At 46.9% G+C, this 20861-nt stretch overlaps 1 protein-coding gene across 5 annotated transcripts in view; it reads left to right on the forward strand.

The window, feature by feature from the left end:
- Window positions 1-10199: 10199 nt before the first annotated feature.
- Window positions 10200-20861, forward strand: part of FUBP3 (far upstream element binding protein 3) — a 51486-nt gene continuing 40824 nt past the window's right edge. For 2 of the 5 annotated variants that reach the window (XM_043566595.1, XM_043566596.1), the window contains exon 1: window positions 10244-10391. In XM_043566595.1, coding sequence (XP_043422530.1) covers window positions 10308-10391 — 84 coding nt within the window. In that variant the 5' untranslated portion in view covers window positions 10244-10307. Of the gene's footprint in view, window positions 10392-11305; window positions 12070-20861 lie in introns of all 5 variants that reach the window. The other 3 variants (XM_043566599.1, XM_043566597.1, XM_043566598.1) reach the window with 3 other exon arrangements.

The following is a 20861-nucleotide window of genomic DNA, read 5'->3' on the forward strand; positions in this document are numbered from 1 at the left end:
TTCCTCCTCTCTGGGTGCTGAATATTATTTTATCTCTTAACATATATTTTTTGTAATGACCTCATAATCATCACTATTTTACAAAACTGTATCGGTAGAGATTTCTGGAGGTAGGAGCAAGGGGAACTTAAGTTTCTACATGAAGCATTGAGACTGCTGTACCTACAGAAGCAACTTTTGCTCTTATATTTAGAAAAAAAGATTTTGAACCTCATTGAATGAATGAACAATTGAGTGTATTTATCAGATTTAATTCCACCCACAGAGGTTTTTTTTTTTTAATTTTTATTTCTTTTTGAGAGAGAGAGCATGAGCAAGGGGAGGGGCAGAGAGCGAGGGAGACACAGAATCCGAAGCAGGCTCCAGGCTCTGAGCTGTGAGCATAGAGCCCAGTGTGGGCCCGAACTCGTGAACCATGAAATCATGACCTGAGCTGAAATCAAGAGTCAGACGCTCCACTGACTGAGCCACCCAGGCACCCCTCCCCACCTTTTTACTTTGCTTTATTTACCCTTTCAACCGTCTTCCCCTCCTGAAAGTCCAAAGCAACGATCAGGGGTGTCCAAGGTAGCAAGACTGGTGCCTTCAGGAGGGTGAGGTTTCATGCGTCTGTTCTTTCTACATCTTGAATCACCAGCTTATCCCAATTTTCCCACCACCTTCCTGGTTTTACTACCCGAAGTCCCCCATCCTGAAACCCTTCCTTCCCAGGCTAATCTGATCGGTTGATCACCCTCCTTACTCCCCCACACCCACCAGTCCCATTTGGTTACATGGAAAAGAAACTTCTGTTGATTTCTGTGGTGCAAAGCTCCTGTCGCCTCTTGTAGAAATCCTGTATAATCCCCTTGCCTTGAGAGCAGATGAGATCTAGGCATTTGATGGGATATCATTCCTGTCACGAGGCCACTAATCAGTTAATTTTATGTTGATCAAAAGGGAAATGATCTTGGGTGTGCCTGACATAATCAATTGAGCCTTCGAAAGGAGATAAAGTGTCAGAGAGCTGTGTTCTTACGAGTCAGGAACATTCAGCCTCCTTGATTCTGCAAATGCAAAGACGTGAATTAAAAAAAACCCACGCGGGGCACCTGGGTGGCGCAGTCGGTGAAGCGTCCGACTTCAGCCAGGTCACGATCTCGCGGTCCGTGGGTTCGAGCCCCGCGTCGGGCTCTGGGCTGATGGCTCGGAGCCTGGAGCCTGTTTCCGATTCTGTGTCTCCCTCTCTCTCTGCCCCTCCGCCGTTCATGCTCTGTCTCTCTCTGTCCCGAAAATAAATAAACGTTGAAAAAAAAAATTAAAAAAAAAAAAAACCCACGAGCTTGGACGCCAAGCCTCGGATAAGACCTCAGCCACAGGAATACCTTGATTTCGGCCTTGCGGGACCCCAGGAAAAGAGCCCAGCTGCACTGTGACACAACTTCTGACCCACAGAACTGTGAGATAATACATTGTTTCAAGTTGTCGAATTTGTGGTCCTTTGTTGCACAACAATAGAAAACTAATATAATCTTATGAGGGCGGAAAGCTAAGTGGTCATGGCTCGTGTCTTGACTTGTCTGAGCCTTGGTGTCCTTATCTTGTCCCCTCCACCATCAAGCAGATCAGATCCTGCCTCCCCTGGCTGCCAGTTGAGCATTTGTAAAACCTGAACAGCGAAGGTCAAAGGTCTGTATCTGGCTGTGCTATGGCTTCACCCCCTTCTTTTGATGAATAAAGCCCTTCTTGTCTCAACTGGTAACTATGTTGCTAGAATAGGAACCAGTCCCCGAATAGTTAGTCCTGGCTTGGAGAGTGTGGCCCACAGGGCAATTCCTGTTCCTAGGAGATGTGACCTTTGGTGAGACTCTATCTCAGAACCTCCCCAAGAATAATCATGGCGTGGCCCATGCATCAGACATGGTAACCATGACCGGCTAAGGGTGAAATACGACCTCTTTCCACCAGTGAGCCAACCCTTATTTTTCTAAGTACTCACTATATACGAAGTGCTGAGGGGAAGAGAGGTAAGCCCCGAAGGGACTTCTCTTCCTAGGGAGCTAGTATGCGCTCATCCCATGAAAAGAACATAAACTAAAATTCATTTTATTGAAAGCAAAGACTCAAACAGATATTTGTGCAAATGGATATTTGTACACAGATGAATACATGAAATGTAGCGTATACATACCACGGGCTGTCATTCAGCCTTAAAAAGGAAGGAAATTCTTTTTTTTTAATTTTATGTTTTATTTTTTTTGTTTGCGTCCAACTTAGCATATAGTGCAACAGTGGTTTCAGGAGTAGATTCCTTAGTGCCCCTTCCCCATTTCGCCCATCCCCCCCCCCCCAACCCTTCCAGCCACCCTCGGTCTGTTCTCCATATTTATAAGTCTCTTCTGTTTTGTCCCCCCTCCCTGTTTTGATATTATTTTTGCTTCCCTTCCCTTATGTTTGTCTGTTTTGTCTCGTAAAGTCCTCATATGAGTGAAGTCATATGATTTTTGTCTTTCTCTGATTTCACTTAGCCTAATACCCTCTAGTTCCCGCCACGTAGTTGCAAATGGCAAGATTTCATTCTTTTTGATGGCCGAGTAATAACTCCATTGTCTATATAGACCACATCTTCTTTATCCGTTCACCCATCGATGGACATTCGGGCTCTTTCCATCCTTTGGCTATTGTCGAGAGTGCTGCTATATAAACATGGGGGCGCATGTGTCCCTTCGAAACAGCACATCTGTATCCCGTGGATAAATGCCTAGTAGTGCAATTGCTGGGTCGTAGGGTAGTTCTCTTTTTAGTGTTTTGAGGAACCTCCATACTGTTTTCTAGAGTGGCTGCACCAGCTTGCATTCCCAAAGAAAGGAAGGAAATTCTGATACCTGCTACAACATGGATGAACCTTGAAGACTTTATGGTAAGTGAAATAAGCCAGGCACAAATGGACGAATGTTATATGATCCCACTTACATGAAGTACCTAGATAGTCAAATTCTTTTTTTAATTAAAAAATTTTTTTAATGTTTTATTTATTTTTGAGAGAGAGAGAGAGACAGAGTATGACTCTGTCAATGCGGGGCTCGAACCCACGAACCGTGAGATCATGTCCTGAGTCAAAGTCAGACGCTTAACCAACTGAGCCACCCCAGGCACCCCAGCACAGGGTTTTTCATTAGTAACTGCAGTGCTGATTTCTTATATTGGTATTGGGTAAATAAATGGCTGTCCATCACATTAGTCTATATACTTTTTTATATGCCTATGTTATTTCCTAATACAAAATAATAAAGCGGGGATTAAAAGAATATGATGGGACATTGTCAACAGACTCCATTCATTAATTTAGAGAAATAATTGTTCGTTGAACACATCTTATGTGCTCGATGCTGGAGATACATAGCAAACAATATGGACACAATACCTCCATCTCCAAAGTTCATGGTCATGTGAGGGAGACAAGTATTAGTCAAAGAATCAGGTGAATGAAGATATAACTTAAACTAAGATAGGTGCTCTGGTTTCCAGGAAGGAGACTGGGATAAATTTTTGTAGGGAATCCAACTTGCCCAAGAGGAACAGCTTAAAGAAGCTGACGTTGGAGGATGCCCCAAAACACCCCAGGTGGACCTTCCTACAGTGAAGCTGAGAGTCTACAATCCTCACCTACCCAGAGGCATGAGCAGACCACCGTGGATTCCCCAGCATCTGAGAAAAGTCTGTACCATGAAATATAGGGACCATAAAGCTCACTTACCTACATACATAGATGCATAAAATAAATGGGAACAGTGAGCTATAAGGAACATACACTATGCAGAAAGAATAAACTTCTTCAAAAGTACTATAATCCTCAAAAAAAGTACTATAATCCTCAGATAAGGGAAGGTATTCCATCCCCAAAATAAGGAATGAATGTTATTTTTTCCTTTATTTATTGGTTTGTTTGTTTAATGTTCAAGTCGGTTAACATACAGCATAGTCTTGGCTTCAGGAGTAGAACCCGGTGATTCATCTCTTACATATGACACCCAGTGCTCATCCCCAAAAGTGCCCTCCTTAAGGCCCGTCACCCATTCAACCCATCCTCCCACCGCACCTGCCCCACCTCTAGCAGCCCTCAGTTTGTTCTCTTTGTTTGAGAGTCTCTTATGGTTTTGCCTCCCTCTCTGTTTTTATCTTATTTTTCCTTCCCTTCCCCTGTGTTCATCTGTTGAGTTTCTCAAATTCCACGTATGAGTGAAATCGTATGATATCTGCTTTCTTTGGCTGACTTATTTCGCTTAGCATCATACCCTCCAGTTCCATCCATGTTGTTGCAAATGGCAAGATTTCATTCTTTTTCATCACTGTGTGTGTGTGTGTGTGTGTGTGTGTGTGTGTGCACGCACCATGTCTTTTTATCCATTTATCAGTTGATGGACAGTTGGGGTCTTTCCACAATTTGGCTATTGTTGATAGCGTTGCTATAAACATTGGGGTGCATTTGCCCCTTCGAGTCAGCAGTTTCATATCCTTTGGATAAATTCCTCGTAGTGCAATTGCTGGGTCACAGGGTAGTTCTATTTGTAATTTTTTGAGGAACCTCCATACTGTTTTCCAGAGTGGCTGTACCAGTTTGCATTACCACCAACAACAGTGCGAAAGCGTTCCCTTTTCTCCGCATCCTCGCCAACATTTGTTGTTTCTTGAGTTGTTCATTTTAGCCACTCTCACTGGTGTGAGGTGGTATCTCAATGTGGTTTTGATTTGCATTTCCCTGATGATGAATGATGTTGAGCGTCTTTTCATGCGTCTGTTGGCCATTTGGATGTCGTCTTTGGAAAAGTGTCTATTCATGTTTTCTGCCATGGATTATTTGTTTTTTGGGTATTGAGTTTGGTAAGTTCTTTATAGATTTTGGATACTAACCCTTAATCTGAGATGCCATCTGCAAATATCTTCTTCCATCCTGTCGGTTGCCTTTTAGTTTTATTGTTTCCTTTGCTGTGCAGAAGCTCTTCATCTTGATGGGGTTCCAATAGTTAATTTTTGCTTTTCTTTTCCTTGCCTCCAGAGGCGTGTCAAGTAAGGAGTTGCCGTGGCCTAAGTCAAAGAGTGCTGCCTGTTCTCTCCTGTGGGATTTTGATGGTTTCCTGTTTCACATGTAGGTCTTTCATCCATTTTGAATTTGTTTTTGTGTAGGGTGTAAGAAAGTGTCTGTTTCATTCTTCTGCATGTTGCTGTCCAGTTCTCCCATCACCGTTTGCTAAAAAGACTGTCTTTTCTCAGCTGGATACTCTTTCCTGCCTTGTTGAAGATTAGTTGCCCACGTATTTGTGGGGAAATGAATGTGATTTTTCAAAGAAAGAATTGTTAGGAGAGTAAAGAATAACTCTTGTGAGTTAAAAACAGGACAGCATACATGAAAAACCCTACAGAAAGATTGAAAGATGAAATTGAGGGAATAGCCCAGAAAGAGGAGTAAAAAGAAAGACAGAAAGTAGAAAATAGAAGACAATTAGAGGACCACTGTAGGAGATCCAATATCCAAATAACAGAAACTCTAGAAAGATGAATAGAGAAAGTGCTGGGGGAAATCCTCAATTAAATAATTCAAGACAATTTCTCAGAACTGAAGGACATAAATTTTCACATCAAAAGGGCAACTAAAAAGGGCCAGCATAAGGGATGGAAAAAGACTCATTCCAAGATCAAAAAAAGATTTCCAGAGAGAAGGGGGAACAGGTCAAAAGGATAATATAGCAGAATAGCATCAGGCTTCCCAACAGCAATGACGGTTGCTTGAAGGTAGTAAAAGAATATGCCTTGCCTTGTAAATTATTATCCCAATCTAAAATTCTATATCCAGCCAGTCTATCCATCATCAGTGGTGAGGGCTGAATAATGAGCTAGAGAAAATGTCCTACTGTCCACAAGGAAAAGAATAGCTCTGAATAGACCCAATGATACCACTTCAATTCTAGCAGAGCATCTGGGGGAACTCCACCCAAGTGATAATACTTAAGGATTTGATAAACTGGGATTTATCCACCCATTACACTTCATTGTCACTTACAGAGACGGGGTGTTGGGAATACAGACATACAGCAATTTCTATTAGGGACCTGGGTATGTCATTTGGTTTCACCGTGCCTTACTTTCTCCACTTATAAAATGGAGAATCTGATGCTAACCTATGGTGCCTCACAAAGATGATGGGAAGGCCGGGAGGGTGAGAGATAAGAGTAATTTCAGCTCCTCAAAAGGAAGACGACAAACAAATATGAAGCCAGTTCTTTCTTCGTGTGACTATAACAGTCACTGACTTTTGTCTGCCCAACAAACATTCCATTCCATTCCATTCCAACCTCCAATCCAACTGCAAGGGTGATGATGAACCCCACTCCTGGCCGCAGTTGATTGGTTTAGGGGTGGACACCTGGCCTTTCTGAGCCAATCAGAATTGTGCCCTAGAATTCTAAACCTGGAGCCAAGATATAGGAGTCAGTTTCTCTTCAGGTGGCTGGAAGTGATGTTGTGTAAACCCCAGTGCTGTCTGCTCCAATAGTCCATCATCCAGTCTGAGAAGAAATAGCAGGTTGGCCACCAGAAAGGATGAAGCCAAAAAAGGCACAAGACAGTTACCAAGGCAACAGATGGAGAGAGAGAGAGAGAGAGAGAGAGAGTACTTCCTGACCTGCCAGGCTTGCTCCATTGCCAACCCCAGTCCTTTAAGGCCATGTGTCAGTCCAACAGAGCCTCCCCCTCTTTTTTTGACTCCTCAAAATTTGATTTCCTAGGTGATTAGGTTTTTTATTATGGCAAAATACATAGAACATAAAAATTTACTATTCTCACCATTTTAAGTGTACAATTCAGTGGCATCAGGAATGTTCCCCTGGTTGTACAACCATCCCCACCATCTATCTCCAGAACTTTTTCACCTTCCCAAATGGAAACTCTGTACCCATTAAGCAATAACTCACTGTAAATGTTCACTTGCTATATGATCCAGCTATTTAAAATGTTTTCATGTTTATTTCTTTATTTTGAGAGGGACAGCACTGCACTGTCAGTGCAGGGCCTGACTTGAGGCTTGATCTCACGAACCATGAGCTGAAATCAAGAGTCAGACGTTTAGTCTACTGAGCAACCCAGGTGCCCAAGGTCTGGCTATTTTGCTCCTGGATATTTGCCCAGGAGAAATAATAGTGTATGTCCATATAAAGACTGATAGCCAAATTTAACTATAATATCCCCCAAATCAGAAACGGTCCAAATATCCACTAACAGGTAAGCAGATAAATAAATTGTGGTATATCCATTCAATGGAATACTATTAGGCGATGACAAGGAATGAACTTTTCATACACGGCACAATATGGATGAATCTCAAAATAATTATGCTCTGTGAAACACCTCAGGCAGAAGAGTCATGCTGTCTGCGTTCACTTATATAACATTCTAGAAAACACAAACTAACCTAGAGTGACAGAAAACCTATTGGTGGTTGTTTGCAGATGGAGAGGCTGGTGGGGTGGAGGCTGAAGAAGCGTGGAATGGTAAGATGGCTGGTGGTGCATATGTTCATGACCTTGACAGTTGTATGTATATGTGAAACAATATCAAAGTATACACCTTACTTATGTGCAGTTTATCGTATATCAAGTTTTTATCAATAAAGCTGTTTTAAAATACTGGACGCTAGGGGCGCCTGGGTGGCTCAGTCGGTTAAGCGTCCGACTTCAGCTCAGGTCATGATCTCGTGGTCCATGAGTTCGAGCCCCACGTCAGGCCCTGGGCTGATGGCTCAGAGCCTGGAGCCTGCTTCCGATTCTGTGTCTCCCTCTCTCTCTGCCCCTCCCCCGTTCATGCTCTGTCTCTCTCTGTCTCAAAAAAGAAAAACAAAACAGTAAAAAAAAAATACTGGACGCTAGAGACAGTGAGTGATGCCTCCAATATTTTAAAGAAAAATTATTTACAGTCCAGAGTTCCGTAACTAGCTAAACTGTTCATTTTGTTATAGTGGAAGAAACAAATAATAAACAAATAATTACACAGTGATTTAAAATCGATTGTGATAGGGGCACCTGTGTGGCTCAGTCAGTTAAGTGTCTGACTTTGGCTCAGGTCATGATCTCATGGTTGGTGGGTTTGAGTCCTGCATTGGGCTGTGCTGACAGCTCAGAGCCTGGAGCCTGTTTCAGATTCTGTCTCCCTCTCTCTCTGCCCCTCCCGTGGTCATGCCCGGTTTCTCTCTCTCCCTCTCTCTCAAATGAACATTAAAAAATGAAAATAAAATAAAACAAAGTATTATAAATTTTAAGATGTTGAAATCCAGTGTGCTGGTAGCACATACACCATTGGACTTGATCGGGTCTGGGTCGTCTTCCCCTTCTGCGCCCTCAGAAATAAGTCAGTTGCCCAAAGTTACGGAACCAGTAAAAGAGGAAGAATCCGAACTTTGTCTTCCTACTTAGACACTCTGTAGTCTTTGGAAAACGCCTTAGGTTTGGGCCAAGAGCCCTGTGTTCACTGTTTATACTCATAGGGAGAGCCAGCTGGAATTTGGATTAACATACTCGCCTCAGATTTTTAAAAATATTCAAAACACAAGCATTGTGATATTGGGGCAGTAGAACCATCCCCATTCCTGAAGGTTGATGCCAGCTTTACCTTGAGTTTTACAAACTTGGCAAAATTAAAACACTCCACACACCCAGGATGGGCCACAAATAGATATGCTAGCATGTGTAGGTCCGGTATGTCCAGGATAGGTATGTCCGGTCATGTGTTGGTTCTGCCTCATGATAGCCCTTCACCAGTAACAGCAACCGTGGTCAACTCTGCGCTTTTCTCCACGGGCTGAAACATTTTGTCTGAAAGTGATAACCTTCACTGTGACGAGTCTGCCAAATTCTTATATTTCGCCATAATCTAGGACTTATTCCAATTTGGCATTATTCGATTCAAAATAACTTCTCTTGGCAGAAAACTACCGTGTGCCAAATTCTAGGGATACGGGGAAAACTAAGACCCCGTCTCTGCCCTAAAGGAACTCACAGTCTGGTCGCAAAGTCACTAACAAATGAAGAACTTCTCTTCGATTGGCCAGTTACTACACACACTTCTTTCTAAAACCCAAAGCTCTCCTAGCAAAGGATCATCAAAGGAAAACCACACTGTATTTTACTTCTTAATTTCCTTTCTGGTGCTCCTCTTCCTTCGTCACTTCAAGAGGCACATGAAATGCTTGACGTGACTCTCCATTAAAATCCAACTCCTTGGCACCACAGGCCTTGGGAAATATTAATCCTAAGGGCAATCGTGTTAATCAAAAGATGGGAGCCCCTGCTTGGGCCTGCCACCAGCAAGATGTGGGTCAAAACCCCTAAGCCTGGTTTCCTTTCTGGCGGGTTTGTTTGCTCATTTGTAAGCGCCATCTCAAAGGCGCACGTGTGTTCCAGCACGAAGATTCTTTCCCTTGCTTTGAAGTATCTACACCTAGCGAGAGTACCATTAGGAGAAAGTTACTTAAGCATTCCAAGAAGCCCTCTGGCAAGACGGTTTTGAGTCAGCAGGCTTGGAAACAATGATGGTCCTGTCCTATCTCTTCTTTCCCCAGAGCCCCAGAGTTAGCGCAGGAATGTGTAAGAGGACAGCATGCTGGCTTTCCAGCAGGAGCGTCCTTCCTGAGCTGTGTCGCCAGGTAATCCCAGGTGTGGTTTAGCCCAGCCTCGTCCTCCTGCCACCTGGACCCCGGCCGGGTGCTCTTTGCAAATGTTGGGGAACAGACATTTTGCGGCGCTGCCCCCTCCCCCTCCAGCCTCCCTCTGGGCCCTCAACGGTGCCATTTCCAAGAGCTCAGTCCCAATATTCCAAACCAATGGCCATTCCTGGGAGGGACTGCCAGGGTCAGGCTTTTAGTGAACCGGGGCTGCTCGGGGGGGCTGTCTTGGGAAAACCATGTCATTCCTCTCTGGGTTTCCAAACAGCCGAGAGCCGGACACCTCGGGCCCCATCCGAGCCTCAAGGGCCTGTCACGACATCAGCGACGGGCCTGGCCCAAATCCGGCCTGGGAACAGCTCCCCGTTCCTCGAGGCCAGACAGCGGCCGCCCCCGGCGCTGGACACGCCCCCGCGCCCGCGGCCCCGCCCCCACTTCCGGCCGGGCTGGGATCACGTGCCCTGGCCCCGCCCCCCCGACACGGCTCCTCTCGCTTCCAGCGTCCCGGCTTCCCTTCCGCCGGAAGTGGGGCGACTTTCCCTTTCCGGCTACGGGTCCCCAAGCGGAGTTGGAGGCCGGACGGGGGAGCTGAGCGGCGGCGGCGGCGGCGGGGGCGGTAATGGCGGAGCTGGTGCAGGGGCAGAGCGCTCCGGTGGGGATGAAAGCCGAGGGCTTCGTGGACGCCCTGCACCGGGTCCGGCAGGTACGGGCGGGGCCGGCTGGCGGGAGCACGGGAGCCCGAGGCGGGGCCGGGCCGGGCCCGATTGGGAGGAGGGGGTCGGGCCTGGCGGCGGGAGGCAGCCTGGGCTGACGCCTCAGCCGGGCTCGGCCTTTTCTTGGGGCGCCTGCAGCCGGGGAAGCGGAGGGAGGAAGCGCCACCGCGACGCCCGGGCCCAGCCTGTCGGGCGGCTCTCCTAGGTGCAGCCGCTGGGAAACGGTTTGCCGGGGTCGCTTGGCCCCATCGCGCCCCCGCGCCCGGGCTGGGCCTGCAGGGCATCCAGCGTGGGCTTCTGGGGTTCGCGAGGGGAAGGGGGCTGGGGAGCTCCCGGTGAGGACCCGGGTATAGACACAGAGCGGCCGTCTCGGGCCCTGTAGCTTCTTAAAACTTGGAAAACGTCGTCTTCGGACTTCCTGTATTCCAAGACTGGAGTGGAAGGAATTCGAGGGTACTTTACTTTTGAAGTTGCTCTTGGAGAGGGGAGAGAGGAGGATGTTAAATAGGTGTGGGTGGTCCCCAGGACGTAGAAGCAATCCCTTACGGGCAGTAGTTTTCCTCTCTCTCGGGGAGAATGTGAGATGGACTCATCCCAGCAGTGAAACTTTACCATCTGACAATGTCGTGCATTTTGCCAGAGTTAACTAAGCTGGGTTTTAAGAGATTGCGGGCTTCCCTGGAGAACGAATATGGGACCTGCCAGGAATACTCTGGCTTCTGGCAGGGTGCTTAGAGCAAAACGTGTCCTTGTATCGTGTGTAAGTCTTACAGGTTAGCTCTAACACCTAACCCGTTTCTGCTGAGTGTGTTACAGGCATCGTCTCTTCCTATTTAATTGTAGGCATAACTAACTGACAGTGTAAAAGTTGGGCTGTAACTAATTACTGCTTGATTCCTAACAGAAAGCCACAGGACTCATTGTATTAGAAGAAGGTCTCCACTTGGTCGCTTGAAGATATGGTCTTTACATCTCTTTCCGGTATTCCAGGGGAGGGAACCCTACCTGTGTCCCCGATACTGACTTTTCATTTTAATACCGATGCTCCTATAGACATGATATTGGATCCCAGCACTTTCCAAACCTGTGGTTCCACCTAAAATTGTGTCTGATGGCTTGTTACTTACTGCCTAGGCATCAACCAGTACAATAGTGAGTATCCACCTTACTTAGACTTCAGAGCCAACCAGTGGCTGTAATGGATGCCATCCAGCTCCCCTTCCACCAGTCTGCTTGCCGGCGTGTTGCACTGCTCTCCTCTACAGTACAGGGTCCTGAACTTTGTTTCTCACTGGCTACTAATATGTAATGGCTTTCGCTTTGTGGCTGATATGTGACCCTCGACCTGGTGGCCCTCTGTATCCAGGAAGAATTATAGTCACTACCCTAAAGAGCTCAGATCCTCAGTTTACAGAAGGCCTGTAGTTGAACATAAAATGAATTTTGAACCATTGAGAAGACTTTCTGCTTCTCTTGAGCCAGTGGTTGAACTCGTATTCTTGGACAACCTGCTCAAGAGGGAGGGAGACCCTCTGTTAAATGCTGACCTAATGTGGATTGTTGAAGCAGTGGTGTTTCCTACTAGCAAAGAGAACTTCATTGGAAAAGTTCCCAGCTCTGAAATGCGCCATTGACTGGAGCAGTAATAAGCCCAATGGAGACAGTGCTGTAAGTGTATTACTTCTGAGTATTAACAGCTGGAGGTCGATACTATCTCCAAGGATTTGATGGCCTTTAAAAATCTAAAGAAAAAAACAGGTTTGTGGGTAATTTTAGGTTTATTTCCAGATTCGCATTGAGCAAGAATGGAATGTGAGAAATTGAAACTGTTGTGTGCTTTATTTATTTTTTATTATGTTTTAAAAATGTTTTTATTTATTTTTGAGAGAGAGAGAGAGAGAGAGAGACTGAGCGTGAGCAGGGGAGGGGCAGAGAGAGAGGGAGACACAGAATCGGAAGCAGGCTCCAGGCTCTGAGCTGTCAGCACAGAGCCCGTTGTGGGGCTTGAACTCGCGAACCACGAGATCATGACCTGAGCCGAAGTCGGCCGCTCCACCGACTGAGCCACCCAGGCGTCCTGTTGTGTGCTTTATAGAAGAGCTTACCTCAAAGGGTCTCCTGTTAATTTGGGCATCCGGTTGATGATGGTTCTACTTCATTGTATACACAGCATGTTGCAGAGATGTGCTTTTTTTCTCTCCAGTAACTGGAAATAAAAGACAGTGTACTTATTTATTTAAATGATTACGCAGCTTCCCTCCACCCCCTCGCCCCCTGACACGCCCTCATAAACACCAGCAACGGTCTATAAAGCCCTCGCTAGTTTGTCAGGGAGGAGCAAGCTGTCTTGTGCTCACTTTATCTAGAAAACCACAATAAAGTCCCAACTGACCCTGCTGGGATTTGAACCTCCTGTTTCTATTAAGTCTGGTTTGTGGAGCCCAGTACCTAAACCCACTAGGCTTCCTGCCTGGCATCTTGAAGCCTCCTGCGTATCCTTTGGACTCTTTCCAACAGAGGGAACCGACCCCTTGTTACTGTTAGTTCACTGTGAACACGGTATTCCTCGATCAAAAGGGAGTCTCTGAAGTTGTGTAAGATTTAAAATTTTCCCCAGCAGCGAGTTAATAGCGTACGACCGTTCTGAAGGGAAGTATCCAAGTGTCCAAGCGCGGTCTGACTCGGTCCCGTTGGTGAAGATCTAAGACCTGCTGGGTACTGAAAAAGCACGTTCAGTTCTCCTAACTCCTTGGTGGGTCAGCAAAAATAAAGTATTTGTTACACTCGTTTAGAGAGAGTAGGGTCCTCGTAAGGGTGGGAGGTGGACCCAGAGCCAGACCAGGCTCGGCCATCCTGCCCTGCAGCCACACTGCGTTTTCACCCTGACTGTCTGGGCTCCCAGACGTCTTCGTGGAGATGATGGATAACTAGATACGAATCCCTTCTGTTTGGTTGGTTTTTTCTAAAAGCGAAAATACTTCCCCAAAGCCCCCTGCTACTGGGGATCCAGTAGCCTCCGCCATCTAGCGCACACGTTTGCTTGTTCACAGGACAGTGTGACCGCCACAGTGTGTGTGTTGCAGGTTCCCAGCCGCCTTCCCCAGGTTGGGCCGGCTGTCTGTCGGTCATCACCCGAATAGAAGTTCTCTTGCCCGACGGCTAGTGCTTTCCGGGACTTTAAGCTCCTGTGTCGACCTCGACGCAGTCAGTGCTGTGTGTTGCATAACTCCACGACTGTTCCGTTCGCATGAATACAGTGTGATCGGAGCCTGTCGGAGTTGAGCACCATGACGGTTCTGCGCCCTAACGATCGGGACTGAGCCGATGCAGAACCAGTAAGAAAGCAGCCTTTTGGACAGTTCCGTAGGCCTGGCGCCTGTTCTTTACAGTACTTTTTTGGGGGGAAAGGTTCATTGGGTTGGGGCCTCAGAATTTCCTTGGTCCTCCGGAAGATGCCATGCCGTGCTGCTGTCTCACGCTTTGAGCCTCAGCAGAAGGTCTGGCGCTGCGTTGCCTTTACGAGAATGTGCATCCGCCATTAAAAGACAGAGCCCTTGCTCATTGGCCCCTGGTCACTCCCAGAGAGAGACTGCCTTTGCTTCCTTCATGTGTGATGTTTCTGACTCACGGCAAGTGTGTGGCGTCTCCATCGATTTAAGCCGGACTCCGCCGAGACTGTCTCACACACGCCCGGTTTGCGTAGCTCAGGTCCCTCAGTCACGAGGGACTGACCACTGAATGTGCGTTCATTTTTGCTCCCTCAAACCCTGTTGCTGTATCTTTGGTGGGACCCAGTAGAGTACCCTGTAAAGAGTGAGACCTTGTTCAAGGGTTTAGGTGATGTGACCATGTATTTGGGTCACCGCTTTCACGGAAGCCCTGAACTTCCTGTTTGCTATTGTGAGGTAAATAGTAAATGCACACTGCGTTCCACTGTATGTTTCTAAGGTTTTTCTCGTTTTCAACGGAGACTTCTTTACCTTTCTCTTAAAATCTGATAGCTCAAATGTATCATAAAAAACTTTGGTTTCTTCCAAAGTCCCATTTGTTCTGTAGATACAGATTTGCCTAGACCACAGTTCCCAAGCTGGTGGCCCACGGGCTGGAGAAGGCTCACAGGGGGCCTGCAGGCTCGCTTTGTTTCACCTACACAGTGCCAACGCTCGGAAACTAGAATGACGTCCAGGAAAACTTGAGATTTCTAGCTTTTCTGGAAAAAGTCTGGCCACACTGCTCCCACATTCTGGAATGGCAGTACTCAGCAGGAGCCGAGTAGCAGCTGCCCTTTCACACGGGGCATCGGCTCTCTGGGTTGCCATTGGGATGCCTAGTCAACAAGTTGTTTTCTCCTCATCCCTTTCCAAATTGTGAGTCTAGCTCTGGTTTTTATTTGAAAAATTTTTTTTTTCTTTTAAAGGAAAGACTCTTTTTTAAAAAAATGTCTTTGTTATTTGTTTTTGAGAGAGAGGCAGAGCATGAGCAGGGGAGGTGCAGAGAGAGAGGGAGACACAGAATCCGAAGCAGGCTGCAGGCTCCGAGCTGTCGGCACAGAGCCCGACGTGGGGCTCGAACCCACAAACCGTGAGGTCATGACCTGAGCCGAAGTCGGACTTAACTGAGCTTAACCGACCGAGCCACCCAGGCACACCTTTGTTTGAGATTTTTGTTTGTTTGTTTGTTTGTTTTTGAAAGAGACAGAAACAGAATGAGAGTGGGTGGGGCAGAGAGAGGGAGGCACAGAATCCGAAGCAGGCTCCAGGCTCGAGCTGTCAGCACAGAGCCCGACGTGGGGCTCGAACTCACAAGCCGCGAGATGACCTGAGCCGAAGTCGGACACCTAACTGACTGAGCCACCCAGGCGCCCCCTTTATTTGAAATTTCTAATGGAAAGAATTGTGTATGGAGATTTAGGAGACCTGGGTCTCCCGCAAGTAGCTATATGACCTCATGCTGGGTCAGCCATTCCCAACATTTGATCTACAGGCTGTTCATAGATCTTCCATGGGAAAGGGGTCATGGACAGATAACATTTGGGGAATACAGGGTTAAGTAAAGGTGAATTGACTTTTTAATGCCGGATTTCTCCGAACCTTTAATATGCTTGTGTGTATTAAGTCCTACAAGAGTTCGGGGTGTGCGTTGTAAATATCCTGAAGTTAATGTAATTTCATACTTTCTTCTCATAAAACCAAGTCATTCTACAGATCACGTTTCAGGAAATGTTAAGCTACATGATCTCAATAGTTCCTTCAAGCCTGCGAACGTTCAGAGAGCTGACATCTAGCTGGAGCTGAAAAAAAATTGATCATATCTTTTGGTTCTTTTGCTTTGTATTATGTTATATCGGGCACCTATTCAGACTCCCCTTCTCCCCAGCTTTCCTGTGCAACCCTTTTATTCTGTTAAGAATCACCTCTTTTGAAAATGTTTCGCATCTGGAGTTTTCTTATAAAGACACTTGGGAAAGAATAGTTGATACTTCTCTTGGAGACATCTACTATACTTTGATCCTCACACCAGATGATAGCAAATCACTTGCAAGACTGAGTAGTGTTAATAAAAGTAGTGATGTGGTTCGAATTGCCTGCCCTTATTTGAGGATCTGCTGACTCCATGGGCCTCTTGCCTGGATGCTGGGCCAGCACAAAGCTACGACAGCTTGCGGCTGGTTTCGTCTTCTTGTGGGCTCAGTCCTCCCCGTGAGCAAGTGAAGTAGCCGGGACGAGGGTTCTCGTTCTCATCGTGTATTTGACAATAATGAGCCAAAGGAAAATAAAGCCGTTTTCTCAAAGGCACGCAAAGAGTTAATGCCGTCGTTCTTGGGCCCACATTTTCTGCATTCTAAGGGCTTGGTTCCTTCACAGAGGTAGCTGGCTAATTTTCCATCTCGGAGACTTCAGAATCTGAACAAAGCATCGAAGGATGCTGGTGGAATCCACTGGGACGGAGGGTAGAAGGGGAACGGACCTACCCTCTTCAGGGCCTGCGCTGGAGGGTCCGGCTGGAGCGTTGTTTCAGCTTAGAGCCTCGCCTGGTCGTCTTAGCATTGTGGCCGCCAGTGGGCTTCTCCAGATCTGCTTTCAACCTAGCAAGCCTTTGAGGGGTACCTTCCATGTGGCGAGCACTCTGCTCTGCACCAGGGGAGTTGCGCTTGACCTTCTGGGAGCAGGGGCCTTTTTAAGACTCTTGAAAACTTTGAACCTCACCACAGCAATATTTAAGTAGTTTTGTGTGTGATTCCAGGAGGTTCGTGAATTCTCTAAAGCCAAGCCCTGAAGTTCTCCGTTAAACAACCTTTGTCCTGGCGGTACTAAGAAGCTTGGGACAAGTCTGTTCCGAGAGCTCCCTATAGTGGGGAGACCCATAGGACCAATAACTTTGTCAGTGAGTTACATTATTCAAAGGTAGTTTATAAAGTGCTTTGCGAACACAGGGAAGGGAGTATTCCATTCTGCCCCAATGTGGGTGGCATGAGGTTGTCAGGAAAGCCACCACGAAGTGCTGTACCTTATTTGGCCTATAGAATTCCTTGTTTTGGTTAATGCTAGTAAATAGGGCAGGATCAGCTGGGGCCCCGTCTCATGACAACAGTGGCCGCCATTCATGGAGCCCCTGTCGTGCTGGGTGCCAGGCAAGGACTTCCATATACGTTCTCTCATTTGATGGTCGCAAAACCCCAGGGGGTAGTACAGTAGCCCTCCCCCCCCCCCCATCTGCGGTTTTGCTTTCCAGAGTTTCAGTCACCCTTGGTCCATCACAGTCCAGAAGCAAACGGTCCTCCTGACACGTTGTCAGGTCAGTAGTAGCCTAACGCTGCTCCACAACGCCTCTGCCACCCACCTCGCGTCACCACAAGTACAGCGGGTCCAGTACGAGATACACTACGTTCACATAACTTTTTTTTTTTTTTACAGTATATTATACAGTTCTATTTTCCTTTTAGTTATCGTTCATCTCTTGCTGTACGTAACTTGTAAGGTCAACAATATTCTCACAGGCACGTATGTAAAGGGAAAAACGATATACGTGGGGTCGGGTGCTGCCTGTGGTTTCAGGCCTCCAGAGTCTTGGGATGTATCCCCCGTGGATAAGGGGGTGCTGCTGGGCCTGAAGTGCCTGTTAAGACTTCGGATTCAGACCGTGTGAGTTCAGGTTCCGGTTCTGCCACTCGCCAGCTTAGTGACTGGACACACAATGTAACTTCTTTAAGTCTTAGTTTCTTCGTCTGGAAAATGGAGGTCTTTGATGGTTGTGATAATTTTTTTTAATAGCTAATATTAGACGTTAGGAGGACCCCCTTGGGAGGTGGGGGTAGGTAGTGACGGAAGGAGGTAATGAGGCAGACCTCAGGGGTGCCGGAAATGTTCTGTGTCTTGATCTTGACCCTAGGCCACAGGCATTTTAGGAAGCGGACGTTCAACAAGCTGTAAACTTAGGATCCGTGTCCTTCTCTATATTATTATTATTATTCAGTAAAATACTGGCGTTGTCCTGGGTGCTTTACATTGTTATTTCATTATCCCGGTGGATACACTTCCAGGTAGACGCTCCCAATCCCACGGTAAGGAGAAGAGTAGCTACCGTGTAAGGTCCCCGTGAAGACAGAATGGGGGCACCATCAGGCACTTAGGCGATAAGTCTGAGACACCTGCTGCTCTCCTTGGGACCCTCTTGGGTCGTGGGAAGTACCACTGGGACTTGACCCTGCACACCCTGACTCCAGAACCTGCCGTCTGGGACTTGGTCTTAGCCCTTGGGCTCCACTGCCTGGGTGACACGCCGTTTCTTCTTGCTGTGGGAAGCAGCGGCTTTCGGTCCAGCCCACGTATTCTTAGGGTCTGAGCGGGGTCACTCAGGGGACCGTGGAGCAGGGGTTCCCGGGAGGCAAGTTGGGTTCCTGCTCCCTGGCAGGTGGCGGGAGCTTGCGGCCTGTGCTTGCTGGGTCCGTGACCATCAGCAGCGGCTCTAGCACGGGCACGGTGTGTGGATGACTGGGTCTTCAGGTGGCTTGGTCTGTTCCTGGTCGGTATAATGTTTTCCTTGTGAAGTGGAGATAGTCACGGCTTCCCCTTTGGGTTTACAAGGCGAGCTACTTGGATTATGAGCCTTGTCAGAGAGTTTTAGTTGCAGACGTGTGCCCTGGGGATCATTAATGGCTGTTTCCTAAGTTTAATGATTTGCATATCACCTTCATGATTTTCGCCATAACGCTGACCCCCTCGAAGTTTACTTAGTATTTTTAAATCTTTTTTCTTTTTTCAACGTTTATTTATTTTTGGGACAGAGAGAGACAGAGCATGAACGGGGGAGGGGCAGAGAGAGAGGGAGACACAGAATCGGAAACAGGCTCCAGGCTCCGAGCCATCAGCCTAGAGCCTGACGCGGGGCTCGAACTCACGGACCGCGAGATTGTGACCTGGCTGAAGTCGGACGCTTAACCGACTGCGCCACCCAGGCGCCCCAGTATTTTTAAATCTTTTTAAAATTCAGACTTACTTAGAATATTTCTAAAAGGAAACTTAATCACTGTCAGAAGTGAAAAACTTTGCCATGCATGGAAGGTAACTAAGAAATATATATATACAGAAGTTTAAAAACATTTATCCGTGCGTCTCCCAAATATGCCTGTGTACCTCTTAGGAAAACACTGGTTTAGTCTGTCCGTGCCTTTTACAGGTGAGTACCCCCAAGGAGCAAGGCCGTTGGGGGTCGTACCCTGGAAGAGCTGGCTGGAAAACCAGGACTCTTGACTGCCTCCCAGTTCAGCGCTCCCCCTCTCCTCATTGCCGCTAACTAGTCAGAGTCGGGGTCACATGTGTGACGTTGATTAGTGTTTCATCTATAGCGGTGCCTCCAATAGCACGTGTAGCAAGATAACTGATTTTCCTCCTTGCCTCCCTCCAAAAGAGGGGAGAAGGGGGTCGAGTGGTAAAAACAATCAGTAGCAAAGTCCCCTCAAGGTCAGGCTCTCTGATAAGCTCCGGACTGGCCTTGGTTTTGTTGGAATATCCTGGCTTCAGTGACTCTCTTATATTCTGGCCAGCACCAGTATTAGCTGAGAATGTACCTCACCTCCCTTAAGCAGCTACCGGTCAACGGTCCGTTACGACGTGAGGAATTGCTTCAGCTCCGTGCCCTGGAAATCGTTAGGTCTCAGGTCCTTGGGAAGTGAGAAATACTCGAGAAAGTCTTAGGCGGACGAAGGGGGGTGCCCAGCGCTGTGGTCGATAGCACCGACTAGAGCTGGGCAGGCCAGGCTTAAATACGGTGCCTCCGCTTATGAGATGTGTGACTTTGGGCAGAGCATTCACCTTCTCTGAGCCTCAATTTTCCTTGTTTTAAAATGGAAATCCTACCAGCCTCCTAGAGAATCGGGGAGAGGAACAAATGAGGTAGCGAATTTAAAATGGTCTTTGTAAACACTAAGTTTTAACTCCTTATTTTAGTGGACATGTAAAATCATTTCTTGAAACAAGGTTGCATTTGTATGAAGGAAAGAGTTCCTTGTCTCTTTATAGAATGTTGTTATATCTACAACGTATTGTCAGTGATATAATTGTATCTTGTATTGTCAAACTCCTGTTTAACATTGTTTAACCAAGAGTCCAAGTGCAGCCCATTGACTTCAGGGCTACCCCTCTTAACCAGTATTCTGTACTGCTTTTCTCTTAGTGGAAATTTCCCAAATTATAGATAACTGAAGTAAACATGACTTAAGAACAAATCTGAGAGCCTCAGCCTTTAATCAAATTCAGGAACAGGAAACTATTGTAACATTTTTAGCGTATCGGCTTTGGGAAAAAATGACATTCCGGCAACATGTGAAACCTAACCGTAGAAATTATAAGGAAGGCCAAAGACTCAGGAACACATTCTAGCTACTTTGGAAGGGAGGGAAAAGATCTGGAAGCTGAGAGTGTCCTCCGAAAGGAGCAGGGAACGTGCCTAATGTGTCGAGTTTATGTTTTGGGGTTCTGTGTTGTGGGAGTGATTTGACACGCATGCTGTTGGGGGACTCCACTGAGAATCATGAGCCCTTGTCCCCCTTTCTTTGTGTTTTGGGGTCATCTTCACTGTCTGCTGGGAGCACTTGGGGCCATCTGTGAAAGCAACTGGGCCAGTAATCCCAAAACCCCCCACGTCAGTCGTTTGCCACTCGGTTTATTATGGCACATGCAAGGGTCTCCTTGGGGCACCAGCCACTGCAGTATCCTCGCCTTTTAACCCACCTGTTTTGCCAGCTGGGTCGTTCAAAGTAACATTTGGATCTTAAGTAGCCAACCTCCACAAGCTTATCCAAAACAAATACGGAAAGCAAGATTGCGAGTCCGTGGTAGAGGCAAGGTTTGTACAGTGTTTCGTGTGATAGCAAATGGCCTCTTGGATATAGGAGGTTGGGTTTCTAGCAGCAGTCTTAGTATTGTAATCAGTTATTTATAATACTGTTTTTAAGCAAGCAC

This window comes from Prionailurus bengalensis, chromosome D4, assembly GCF_016509475.1.
Source record: "Prionailurus bengalensis isolate Pbe53 chromosome D4, Fcat_Pben_1.1_paternal_pri, whole genome shotgun sequence".
NCBI classification, from domain to species: Eukaryota; Metazoa; Chordata; class Mammalia; order Carnivora; family Felidae; genus Prionailurus; species Prionailurus bengalensis.